This window comes from Drosophila serrata, unplaced genomic scaffold (genome assembly GCF_035046125.1).
Source record: "Drosophila serrata isolate PLE 108 unplaced genomic scaffold, ASM3504612v1 contig_302, whole genome shotgun sequence".
In the NCBI taxonomy this organism is placed as follows: Eukaryota; Metazoa; Arthropoda; class Insecta; order Diptera; family Drosophilidae; genus Drosophila; species Drosophila serrata.
In genome coordinates this window covers 831871-843052 of record NW_028257200.1, presented here as the reverse complement: position 1 = coordinate 843052, position 11182 = coordinate 831871, and the positions used below count along the sequence as shown (strand labels likewise).

Here is an 11182-nt window from a genome sequence, read left to right as displayed (position 1 = left end):
AATTTTCTTATTTCAATTGATTTGTGTTTTTATCAGTTATAATTTTTGTTGAGCAGTATACTTTGTCTCACATCTCAAGTAATAATTCAATCGTCAAGACAATATATTGTGGAAACAACTAGAAGTGTGATTCGGTCTGTGGTGAATAGTTTTAAACTACTAATTCCTCGGCAGACAATAGCTACTTCTGAAGATTTATATAAGGTAATTATATCAAGTTGATTTTAAACGAATGGAATTATATCAGTAGCTTTTACACTCTCGGTTAGTCTTTAAGTAAACATCCATGGGAACATTTGGTCCTTTCGCCGCCACCCCCACGGCGAATATCGACACATTGATTGAAGCCTCGACATTTGCAATTGCTGTGCATTTTATTGACTTCCACTCGCACAGCTCCTTCCCAATCCCCAGTTCTGTAAAGTCCTGCCATCCTTCCATCAATGTTAATTGCACCAGAGCCATCTCTCTGTGTGAGTGTGGGTGCGATTTAAATTGCCCTCGAAAATTGTTGTGCCCGAAATCATTCAATGCAAAAATTTACTGCAATTGAATCAACACCCACAGACTATTTTTCACTGCTGCTTTTGTTGGTCCTGCTGCTTCTGCTGATCCTTTTTCATTTAATGGTAGGCAAAAGTCAAATTGAATTCCATTCGGCTATTTCCATTCCCCCACACCCAGGCTCCAAAATAGGTCCCCGGCACTCAGCCATCCATCAATTCGAGCTGACCCGCCAGTTTCTGGAATTGCCAGCCTTCAATTAGCTCCATAAAGTTCAAGTTTCATTTTCAATTTATGCATTTTTATATTGCGCCAGCAACAAAAAATAGCGAAAAATACTATATACATATATAAAAATGACGATTCGGCGAAAGCGAGCTGGAGGGCCGCAGAAAATTATTCATAATCGCTGGAATAGCTTCCGAGTTGCCAACTGTTTGGCAGCCAGCCAATGGATTATTGAATAGGAAGAACACTGAAAAGGCTTAGGCGCTGGAGACTATAGAGGAGCTGGGACTTGTTGCCAGTTGTCTGATGTCCGACTGTTTACACTAGGGGAAATTTCAAGGGGGGAAATCTATTATAAATTCCGAGCTATATAATATTTTTCGTTCATAAAATGGGACTTGTCCTGCAACGAATATTGGTATCAGTCTGTAAAGAAGGGCAGAGTTTTAGCAGTGAAATTTCCAGGTTATGTTATAGATTTTGTATTAATATTATATTATATTTGCTAGATACAATGTTTTTACCATTTTAAAATATTCTCTTTATTTTATTTCATTACCTCCTCTGGTAAATATCTTTGTTTCGAGGTATAATAATTATGTATTAATATTTCCCACACTGAAGTTTTCCTTACTCAAATGTCTTGCAGTATTTTAAGCCTCATTCCCCAGAGCCTGTTGCCTTGGGCTTTCTCCCCCCACAATTCCCTCTCAGGGGTAAACAATACTGAAAAGCTTCAGTGTACTTCATAATTATCAGCCTCGCTGGCAGAGAATGGCATTTCATGCCTGCCTCCATCTCCGGCAAAAGAAAAGAATGCATTGCCAAGGCGAGGCGAGAAAGAAGTGGAAGAGGCGGCAACAATTGCAATTGTTTCAATTATGTCTGACAACTTCTCGACTTCATACGCCCGTTCCGAGCACATTGCCTTAAAGCACCAGCAGCACACACAGAGAGGCGAGCACATCCTGCACTCGTGCAATTCTCACAATTATGTCAGGATGGAAGGACTCCCGGGCGGAGCGCAACCAACCACTAGGTGCAGGAGGCCGGGCTGAGCCTGGACGAGTTAATGCCTGGCGCTTCTCCTCTTTGTTTCGCACCCGGCATGATGGCACACAGACCTTGTTTATTGTGTCTCCGAATATAACTTGTGTATTTGCGTATTATAATTTGCATAAATTTCTTATGCCAGCCCAGAGTCAGCCAGAAGCTGTCGAAAGAAGTGGCAAAGGCGGCGGGGCGAAAAGGGCAAACGGTGGCTCGCAAAACAATTTAGTAACGAGCAGATACAAGTGACAAAATGAATTATGTTGTTATTGTCCCTGCACACACACACACACACACAATGGCATGCGACTTGTACTGAGGAGACAATTGCAAAGAGATTTTTTATCTGCATAAAGTTGGGGGAAGGGGAAGTACTTGGTGGTTGTATGTGGGTTTTTTTTTTGCGAAAGAATAACGCAAGGAGAGTATTTACTTCAGAGTTGATGGTTGGTTAGTGGTTTAAGTTTACTTATTACTTAATTTATTTATTTACCCTTCAAAGTAGTGTAGATTCCAGTAAGAGTTAATAAGTAGATTCTTAATCTAATGCCGGCATAGAATTCATTCAACGAAAGACCTTCTTTGAATTTCAATACCTCTTTATCTTTAATTTAATAATTCTGTGAATCCATTTCTTATAATTTAATGTTATTTATTGATTAATTTATACCTCTCATTTTAATTCCCTTTGCTCATGCTTTAAAACCTAATTCCTTACCTAGCTGAAAAGTATGCAACACATTTCTCTTGAAACATGCATTACGTATACGCCCCGTGGCAAGGGAACCTCGATGATGCTTGCAATTGTGCAAAAATTGAAGGGTTGCAAGGCGAATAGTAGGAATAGGGTTTCGCTATTGAGTGCACTTTTTATCATCATAACCCCCAACACACACACACACGCACACACATACACACAGCCACATATGGATATCGTATCCCTTTAGCTCTTTGGCTCTCCGGTTGCCCACTTCGTGGCTGTCGCTGACGGATATGTTAAAGCTTCGATTATTCCATCGCCTCAATGGGAGGATGGGGAGTGGCGTATGTGCATGTATGTGGCAAAGAGGAGGGCAACCAGGCAGACAACAAATTGTTAGACGCTACAATGAACACTGATGCGATTGATTGAAAGTCACTGGGAAAGATAAAATGCCATTGGTTTATGCTGTCATCTGGCAGTAGGGAATCCCGTTGGCCATGCCGGCATCGCACGGCACTTGGTTAGGCATCGCATCGCATCCCTCTGTCGTGTCAACAAGTTGGGGACAAACAATTTAAATTACAAAGCAAACTCAATAAAAATGTTAAAAACTTTTGGCCATGAAGAAGACATTCTGGCTGATCCGAGATTTGTTTAGTTCCGAGGTCCTTGACATGCATAAGTTATGGCCCCGCTTCAAGGGGCCTGCCGATATGGCAGGAGGAAGCAAAAGTTTTATAAGAAAAACAAATCGCATCGCTTATTTATAAGCCCGTAAACAGATTTTATGAGCCTGCCCAAACAATGTCGGCCAGGAAGGAGCAAAAGTTGCAATCGTCCGACGGGTGGTGGCCCTATCGATTTTGGACGACGACCAGGACACGAGGGCCACTGTCTTATCCCTTCCGTCGGTTTTCAATTTATTAAAATGACCGTCAAAAATCGTTTGTGTGCGAAAGTTTGCGCTTAACCTAAAACACTTTTTGGACAGTTCCCACTTCGTTTTCTCCCCCCTCAATAGTCTTTTTTTGCCATTTGGCGGCAAGCGATGACTGGGTTAAGACGAAACTTTTCGCCCGGACAAAAGTTTCGGGGATGTGTCTTGCCGGGCTTATGATTGCCTCGCAACGCACTGCATTTCGGAGTCCGAACTTGTTTTTCATTCGCCCAGACAGCATAATTTTTGATTGGGTAACTTTTCCCCCCATCCTGTAGCTTGCCTGCCTTTCTGCCGAAGGGAATAAAGTGTAAAGTTGAAATCCTGAATTCCGCTCTCCAGTTCATTTCTTATGCCGAAAGCCGTCACACACGCGAGGCTTTAGCCAGCCTGCGAGTGTGACCTTTTCCACCTGACCTCCCCTCGAATTCACCGAACTATAAATACCAAGCACGGCCCGGATCGAGCGACCTAACCTAAATACCGGAAATGCCCTTTATAATGCGCTTCCGGCACATGTGAGCGGGCCCAGACAGCGGGCGGTGTGGAGTGGCTCTTGGCGTTGGGTGCTCCGCGTGTCTCGCAGCGTGGCAATTGTTAAAGACCCCCCTTCGCAAAAGCCAAACCATAGCCGAGCCTCTGGCTAATCAAAATGTTCAGCCAGCTGCAAAAAGCCACGAGTGCGCAGGAGGGGGTTATATGCTGACCATGTTTATAGCCATAAACTGCAGGCATCCTTTATGGGGCTGATCTGGAAATTCCGCGATTCGTGTGGTGAGTACAGAGACCCATGTAGGTGACGAAAAGCACTAAAGGTTTCGCTTTGTATATAATTGCTATGAAGGAATAATTTAAGAGGACCATAGCTCACTATTTACGTATATATAATTTATTATTATCATAGTAATATGTAGACTTTCAATTATTAATACTTTAGTATTATTTAAATTTAAATCTGAAGCCGCATAATTAATACCCATTTCTTAATAATTATCCATTGTAACTTTTCTTTTACTACAAGCACCTTTTAAAGCCATATCTATAAATAATAATTTACCCTTTTTTTCTAACCAATCAACTAATCAACCTTCTGAGAAAATCCGCTTAGAATTTCCCTTTCAACTTTTGGCAAGATTTTGGCTGGCACTTTAAGTAAACAAAGCCGGTCGGCCGCCGCACGTATTTTTAATTAAACTTTGTGCCATGCCATTAACCCCTTTATGCTTAGGCTCGGTGCCCCTTTCCGATTTTGCCCCTTTTCCCCCGTCCCTTTTCCCGTTTTCCTGTTGCGTGCCAAGTTTTTGCGGTTAATTATCGATGAGAAAGGGGGAAAACCGCGCCTGGGAACGTCCTTGGACGTCGGGATCCTGTTGAAAGCCAAGTCAAGAAGTTAAATGAAGTGCAAAGCCTTTTTGGTTGAACATTGTTTGAGGGAGTTTCACAAAAGACGAGCGTCAATTGGTTAATAAGCGGCCAGCTGCTCCATCACAATTGTGCCCTGACTTATTGTCCCATTACTCCCATTGAAGGCAGCTTCAATATAATTATCACCAAAGTGCGGCCTGGAACTTGAACTGATTTATATTTGTCTGTGTCATATAAATGTGTATATGTATGTTTGTTGGGAATGAAACAAATGATTACCGTTTGCCTAATTTATTGGATTTCTTTGCGAGCCTCGCACGCAAACAGCCGGACTGTGGCCTCTTCCTTAACCCTCGTCCTTGCCCTCGTCCTGTCCTTTTGCCGGGTCATTTATTAATTGCGCCCCGTATGCGTGTGCTAATCTCTTCATTATGCGATTTCATAATGGATTACATTCAAATAAATGCGCCTCATTTGCCATCTCCAGTCAGCTGCTAATTTTCTTTAATTTCGTTGCCATTTCCCTAATGATGCGTGGACGCTCCCTTAGTCCTTAGTCCTTAGTCGATCCTTAACCGGAGGCCTTCTTCCCCAAAAATGGCCCCCAATGCCGCGTTAATAGGTCAGCGTTCTGTTGTAATATTAATGCCGGCTCATTTTCGATGCCTCTTGTAATTGAATCAGATGCATCAGTTTGGGCGGATTATTGTATTAATGCCAAGACGATAGGGTTTCCTATCAATCATTCTAGTCGTGGTTCATTAAATGAGAGAAAGCTGAGACTAGTTTAAGCACCTGAAAATGTATATCCTTATAATTCTATGAAAATATTCTCAAGCTAACAAGCATTAAGTAATTCCAAGATGGTCGTGTCTTGAAATTATTGGCCAGCGTCATCTGCTGTCACAGGTTGGCAGCAAATTTGCACTCAACTCCAAGCTCAGCCAAAGACTGTCGTGACACTTTTCCAGGTAATTAAAACACAAATATTAGCAAAACGGGGGCGGAGGGCGAGTGCTTTTGCTAACGCCCACCCATTTGAGCCCATTTTGCAATTTAAATTTTCATGAACAAGCGCCGCCATTTGTCGACGTCCTCGATGTCCTCGATGTCTAGTGTCCTGGTCGCCTCGCCTTACGTTGCCTTAACAGTTTTCAATTTGCCCGCGCGCTTGTAAGCGCAGCTGACAGCGACTAGCGAACGATACCCCGGCGAAGAGCTTATGTTTCTCGGGAGTAAAGGCATTGGAGAGCGGGGAAAATGCAGGGAAAAGCGGGGAAAACTGCGGGAACCAGCGGCTCCGAAAGGGGTGGAAAAAGCCATTCCACTTTGGCTTTTATTGTATTTCGGTCGCTGTCGTCGCACATTTTTACGACTATTTAAATGGTTTTCACTTTTCGGTTACAAATTGTCGCCCAGGTAAAATGGTCGTGGGATTGGGATTGGAATTGGGGGTTTAGTTCCACCGGGAAGTTTGCTTTGTCTCCGATTGCTGATTTCGATTTGCCAAAGGGCTAGAAGCGGTCGCTTTGAGTATATATCTCCCCCTTCCTTTGATTTTGGATTTCAACCTGAAAGTAAAATTGGTGTAAATGGAACATCAAAGAAACAATAAAGGATTTAATTTTGCACTGATACTCATTTGACTTATCTGTAAATGGATAAAATATTACTATGAATAGTAAAAGTTTGTTCTATCAAGCCTTTTATGGTTTATTTTGAATCCTTTTTAATATCCCTGAGGCCACAAGGTCGGAATACTCCAAAAGTAGCAATTTAAAATGGAGAAAACATAACATAATCTTTATATTATTTCAAATATTTTTTATATGAATGCAATTTAACATTTTGTTAACATTTTAAAATATTTATATATAGTCTTTTTTAAATATAACTCTTTTGCCTAACTAATTCAAAACTTACCTTCTCCCCTTTTCAAAAACAGAGTAGGCTTAGGTTAATACGTTCAAGGCTAAGACTTCAAAACCTTCCGACTCTCTGGGACTTTTCTCAGTTTACATTTGAATTTCAGAGCTCCAATAGATCTTACGTATTTCTTTTTTCTAAAAATATATTTACTGGTAAGTAGGCAATCAAGCAAATACAACCCTAAATTCTAATCTTCCTCCCGTAGATCATCATGATTCGCATGATTCTTTCCAAAAACTACACATCCAGTCTGCGGCGTTCTGCCCGGATTAGCAGCCACTTATGGCAGGCTCGCTCATATGCCAAGGATGTAAAATTCGGACCCGAGGTCCGAGCTATGATGCTCCAGGGCGTGGATGTCCTGGCCGATGCCGTGGCCGTCACCATGGGACCCAAAGGACGTAATGTGATCATCGAGCAGAGTTGGGGCTCACCGAAGATCACCAAGGACGGTGTGACTGTGGCCAAGTCCATTGCTCTGAAGGACAAATTCCAAAATATCGGAGCCAAGCTGGTGCAGGATGTGGCCAACAACACGAATGAGGAAGCTGGCGACGGCACCACCACGGCCACTGTCCTGGCACGTGCCATCGCCAAGGAGGGCTTCGAGAAGATCTCCCGCGGTGCCAATCCCGTGGAGATCCGACGAGGTGTTATGCTGGCCATCGAGACGGTCAAGGAAAATCTGCGTAAAATGTCACGACCCGTCAGCACGCCAGAGGAGATCCATCAGGTGGCCTCCATATCGGCGAACGGGGACAAGTCCGTTGGTAACCTGATCAGTGAGGCCATCGAGAAGGTGGGCCGTGATGGTGTAATCACCGTCAAGGACGGCAAGACGCTCAACGACGAGCTGGAGGTCATTGAGGGCATGAAATTCGATCGCGGCTACATCTCTCCTTACTTCATCAATGTGGCCAAGGGGGCCAAGGTTGAGTTCCAGGACGCCCTGCTGCTCTTCTCCCAAAAGAAGATCAAGTCGGCGACGAGCATCGTGCCCGCCTTGGAACTGGCCAATGCCCAGCGGAAACCGTTGGTCATCATTGCCGAGGATGTGGAGGGTGAAGCACTCAGTACCATGGTGGTGAATCGCCTGAAGGTTGGCCTGCAAGTGTGCGCCGTGAAGGCACCCGGATTCGGGGATAATCGTAACGATACCCTGTCGGACATGGCCATAGCCACTGGTGGCATTGTTTTCGGGGATGAGGCTAACCTAGTGCGGCTGGAGGATATCAAATTGAGCGACTTCGGCCGCGTGGGCGAAGTGGTGATCACCAAGGATGACACAATGCTGCTCAATGGTAGCGGCCAGAAGGAAGATGTAAACAAGCGCGTGGAGCACCTACGGGATTGTATCAAGGAGTCCACGAATAACTACGAAAAGGAGAAGATGCAGGAGCGCCTGGCACGGCTCTCCTCGGGCGTGGCCTTGCTCCGTGTGGGCGGCTCCAGTGATGTGGAGGTCAGTGAGAAAAAGGACCGAGTCAATGATGCCCTTAATGCCACCCGAGCGGCCGTGGAGGAGGGCATCGTGCCCGGTGGTGGCACCGCTCTGCTCCGTTGCATCCAGAAGCTGAACGATATTCGAGGCACCAACGAGGATCAGAACATGGGCATTGAGATCATTAAGCGAGCCCTGCGCATGCCCTGTCTCACCATAGCCAAGAATGCAGGAGTTGATGGGGCCATGGTGGTGGCCAAGGTGGAGATCCTGGATGGTGACTATGGTTACGATGCACTGAAGGGTGAATTCGGCAACATGATCGAGCGCGGCATCATCGATCCCACCAAGGTGGTGCGCACTGCCATCACTGATGCCGCCGGTGTTGCCTCACTCCTGACCACCGCCGAGGCTGTGGTCACCGAGATGCCACTGGAAGATGCTGCTGCCGCAGGAGCAGCTCTTGGCGGCCTGGGCGGTATGGGAGGAATGGGCGGAATGGGTGGGCTTGGCATGTAGGTCGTCAGCCTGCCATTTCTGCAATTCCCTCATTTATTTTTAACACGATAACTTCAGAGAAAAAATTCAAAAACAAGGGACCACACTATGCTACTGTAGCACCGTCCGAAATCATCTTTTTGTCATGTCTTATTTGTAAATTGAAAATTCAGAGTTTACAGGGTTACATACATGTACATGTGTTTAAATCAAGTGCTATTTTCAAAGCCTTGAACTTGAAATAAATAAGATTCAAAACAAAAGCGTTTAATCCTTTACAATATTGGAGCTTGATTTAATATTGTGGCCATTTCCTCAGAAATTAGCCCCCATGTCCGGTGGAACAATGCTGGTGACGGTCTCGACATGACTTGTTGTTAATGTTTCCTCTCCCTTGACTGTCGTTATTCCTGTTGCAGTTTCAGTTTTTGTATCCCCCTCTGGCAGAATGTGCTCCTTTACACATGTCCTTTTGCTGTGTTTTGTCACAGTTCCACTATTTGCTGGCTTGCTAACCACTTGTAGTAGTTTTTACAACGATCCCCTCCGTCCCACCGTTTCCGTTTTTGCATTTCGCTATGAAATATGAAGCAGTCAGGGACAGGACAGAGGCAGAGCGTCCTTTTGGGCGCTTCTAATTGTGCTGGAGAGTGCGGGGCAAAAAAAGGACGAGGGAAATAACAAACCGCCACTTGACTTTCATGCATTTGCTGCTTAACTTTCCCGACATTTATAATGGCATTCGTTGTGGGCTTCGGGCGCAAAAGAAATCTGCTTGGTTAGTTTCTAGGTGGCCTTGTGCCTAAGCGTATGCAGGCACTTCAGTTCTCTCCGGCATCGCATCCTCGAGCTCTCATCTCATCTCATCTCTCGGCAAACGGCTGAGAAAACTGGGCTGGAACCCGGGGGCCAAGTGGGTAACAGAGCGTGTTCGGAATCCTCGTTTTCCTCTCGTCTCGACATTCTCTATGCATGTTGAGCATCATACCCGCGGCTTATCCTTGGCGATGCACATAAAAGAAAGTATACTGGAATTATCCTGTGACTCAATAATTTTTACATATATTGTAAATAAATTTCTATTTATATTAATTATTTATATTTGTGAGTTTCTTTATAATTAGCTTATTAGGGTAACCTCACAAAGACTTGTTTAAAAGCATATACCTAAGGAGTAGCCTGTCTTTTCTCTTATAGTTTATTTCTGTTTATCACAAGTATATATATATTATTATTATTTTTATATTTGCTAAGCTATGAAACATTAATTTTTCTCCATGCACTTGCACTCGAGTTGCTACATCTAAAGCGACACAATCCCTTTCTTCCCTTAAGCCACGGATGTTTATGTTGTCAACACAAATTGCACTTTCAGCTCGCCGTGTGATGTTCAAGTGCCTGTTAAGAAGATGATCCACCCACGTGTCTTAATGATGCTACAAGGAATCTTGCCCAGCACCAAACCACCCCCCTCCTCCGAGCTGCAACAATGCGCCACTTAATTATGAAAAAGGCCGCCTCCAGTGTCGACTGCCGTTGGTCGTTGGTCGTTGGTCCTCGGTTGTCGGTTGTCCTGGGATGAGATCCTGCGCCATGCCAGCACACTTGCCACCATAACGCCCCATCTAACTGCAGATTTACGAGCCAGGCTAATCCCGTTCGCTTAGCGCATTAAATCAGCTCCGAAATGGCCATAAAATTGCCCTCGCCTACATGGCAAACATTTCAAAAATTGACAATTTATTGCTAGAGTTGCGTGGGACATAGAGAGGGAAGGGGAAAGTTTTTTTTCACAAAAATAAAGGAATAAAAAAAGTAAAAAAAATATATAAAAAAAGGGAAAATTAAAGAATATTTTTAGAGAAGTCGATATGGGGATACTCTTTGTTAAAGGAAAAGGAATTATCATAGGAATTTGGGGTTCATTTTGATTTATAAACAAAAATGTATTTATAAATATAATATGTGAACATTGAGTCTTATATATATTATACCTATATTAATTAAATTATACAATTTAATATAGACGCACGAAATATTGAATTTTGATCAATAGTTCAAAGACTTTCGATCGATAGAAGTTAACTGATGATCTTTGTGGAGTACAGCAAAACATACTGTAGAAATTTTTATATTTTGTATAAAATAAAGTTCTATTACAATATAGTTTATAGAGATGTAAAGAAAATACCTCACAGACCTCGGATATTTTTTATCTAGGATCCTTTTCTTTTCCAAAATTTTTTGTATCACATTTTAGAACCCCAAAAAATCAGTGATCTCCCGCCATTGGTCATTCAAAGTTATCTCTGAATGACAAAAAAATACTAGTGTGTGCCCACAGCATCTGGCGCGAATTCTCCGAGTGCTTGGGCCAGATTTATATTGCATTTGATTTTGATTTTTGTTTGCTTGTGGTGTGGCAATACACACACACAACCCCCCCACAGACACACACTCTTTTTGGGGGCGACATGCAGCTGCAGTTGCCGTTGTTACATGCAGTTTTACATATACAATATGGCCA

At 43.5% G+C, this 11182-nt stretch overlaps 1 protein-coding gene across 1 annotated transcript; it reads left to right on the top strand.

The window, feature by feature from the left end:
* Positions 1–8918, top strand: Hsp60C (Heat shock protein 60C). The gene is made up of 3 exons (XM_020950814.2): positions 1–204; positions 6733–6868; positions 6922–8918. Exon 3 carries the CDS (start codon positions 6928–6930, stop codon positions 8674–8676), a length of 1749 nt encoding a protein of 582 aa, XP_020806473.2. The 5' UTR covers positions 1–204; positions 6733–6868; positions 6922–6927; the 3' UTR covers positions 8677–8918.
* The last annotated feature ends 2264 nt before the right edge of the window (positions 8919–11182 follow it).